Genomic DNA, 2,081 nt, shown 5'->3' with positions numbered 1-2,081 from the left:
AGTGGAGAAGTCCCCCAGACCTATGAAGACTCTGCTCCTCCCCAGGCAGCAGATGGAGCCCAAGGAGGGTGTGACTTCTGGCTTTCTCATGGCCCCCATTCAGGAACTGGTGACCTTCCAGGATGTGGCCATGGATTTCACCAGTGAGGAGTGGAGGCTTCTGGAGCCTAGCCAGAGAGCCCTGCACAGGAATGTGATGCTAGAGAACTACCAGAACCTTTTCTCTGTGGGGATTCCTGTTTCCAGGCTGGGTCTGATCTCTGTGTTGGAGAAGCAACAAGGAGCCTCGAGTCCCAAGAGCAGAGACTCCAGTGGGTCTCATCAAGATTTCCTTACTGTACATCAGACAACTCACACTGGGAGAGAAACCATTTGTGTGTAAGGAATGTGGGAAAGGTTTTAATTGGAGGAACGCTCTCAATGTTCATCAGAGAGTTCATACTGGAGAAAAACCCTTTCAGCCAGAGTGGACACCTTATTATACATCAGAGAATTCACACTGGAGAGAGACCCTTCGAATGTAACAAATGTGGAAAAGCCTTCAGCCATCAAGGAAGCCTTACTGTACATCAGAGAACTCACACTGGAGAGAAACCCTTTGTATGTAATGACTGTGGAAAAGCCTTCAACGAGAGAGGATACCTTACTGAACATCAGAGAATTCACACTGGAGAGAAACCCTTTGTATGCAAAAAATGTGGGAAATGTTATAGGAAGAGGTACAATCTCACTGTTCACCACAGAGTTCATACTGGAGAGAGAACCTTTGAATGTAACGAATGTGGAAAAGTCTTCAGCCATCAAGGAAACCTTACTGTACATCAGAGAACTCACACTGGAGAGAAACCCTTTGTATGTAATGAATGTGGAAAAGCCTTCAGTGAGAGAGGAAGCCTTACTGTACATCAGAGAATTCACACTGGAGAGAAACCATTTGTATGTAAGGAATGTGGAAAAGTCTTCAGACATCGAGGATGCCTTACTGTACATCAGAGAATTCACACTGGAGAGAAACCCTTTGTATGTAATGAGTGTGGGAAAGGCTTTACTAGGAGGTTTAACCTTATTACTCATCAGAAAATTCATATTAAAGAGAAACAGAATTTGTTGAAATAGTGAGATTTCAGACAGGAAACACCCCTTCACTGTTACCAGAGAATTCATAAGATTCTGGCAACTCATTAGGAGAAAAATGTATTCTTCTTAAAATAATTCATTGTGTCTCTTTTTTGTTAACATGCCACCTGCACTTCTCAACCTGGGCCTTTTTCATCCCCTCCCAATCCAACACATGAAAAAACTGTATGTATTGTTTCACACTTAGTCTACCATACTTGTAAAGAATGTAGATTGATACAGGGTAATGAAAGCAGAGCCCAGCTCCAAGATATCAATCAAGAGATAGGTGGGGCATGATGGCAGCTGATGTTACACCCAAAGAACCTTTAGAAGGTCAGGACTCTGATTTGATCAACCAGCAGAAAAGCAATCACATGGCAGAAAGGGATTACCCAATCAGTCAGCCAAAAGGCAATCAGACTGCAAAAATGGATTACACTTGGGGAGAATACAGACCTTTTAAACCAACAGGGCTGTGACCAGTGCAAACAACTCCAATGTAATTGCCAGATGATGAGAAGAGATTTAGAAAGTGGTAAATAGAAGGAAATTTGATAGGTTAACTGCCTGGGAGAGAGGGTTTGTTTGTATTTTAACAGACAGAAGAAAACAGATGAAGAAGGAAATAGATGGGTGGCAACAAGCACCTGGAGAGAGACAGAAAAAGAGAAAAACCTCAAAACAAAGGAGAAAATCTAAGAAACATCTGACACTGAAAGAGCATGGCTAATAAAAAGACTGTTAAAGAACTTTAAAACCAGCAGGAATCATTGGATTTCATAACACAAGATGAAACTAACGGACAATGGACTTGTGGACATTTATAAATTTTCAATTTATGATTATTTGATCATGTTATTTGTTACATACTTCTAGCATGTATTATGTTACTATGTGCTTATGTAATTTATGTAATTATGTGTAATACCTCCCATATTGGTGGATTTATGTTTCAAGGTCAT

The 2,081-nt window shown here is 41.1% G+C and overlaps 1 protein-coding gene across 1 annotated transcript; it reads left to right on the top strand.

Moving 5' to 3' along the window:
* Positions 1-420: 420 nt before the first annotated feature.
* LOC141540642 (uncharacterized) lies at positions 421-1,116 on the top strand. Its single transcript, XM_074264675.1, has one exon. The coding sequence runs from the start codon at positions 421-423 to the stop codon at positions 1,114-1,116; it is 696 nt and encodes a 231-aa protein (XP_074120776.1).
* The last annotated feature ends 965 nt before the right edge of the window (positions 1,117-2,081 follow it).

This window comes from Sminthopsis crassicaudata, chromosome 4 (genome assembly GCF_048593235.1).
Source record: "Sminthopsis crassicaudata isolate SCR6 chromosome 4, ASM4859323v1, whole genome shotgun sequence".
Taxonomy (NCBI): domain Eukaryota; kingdom Metazoa; phylum Chordata; class Mammalia; order Dasyuromorphia; family Dasyuridae; genus Sminthopsis; species Sminthopsis crassicaudata.
The sequence above is the reverse complement of the archived record's forward strand: the minus strand, read 5'-3'. Positions and strand labels throughout refer to the sequence as shown.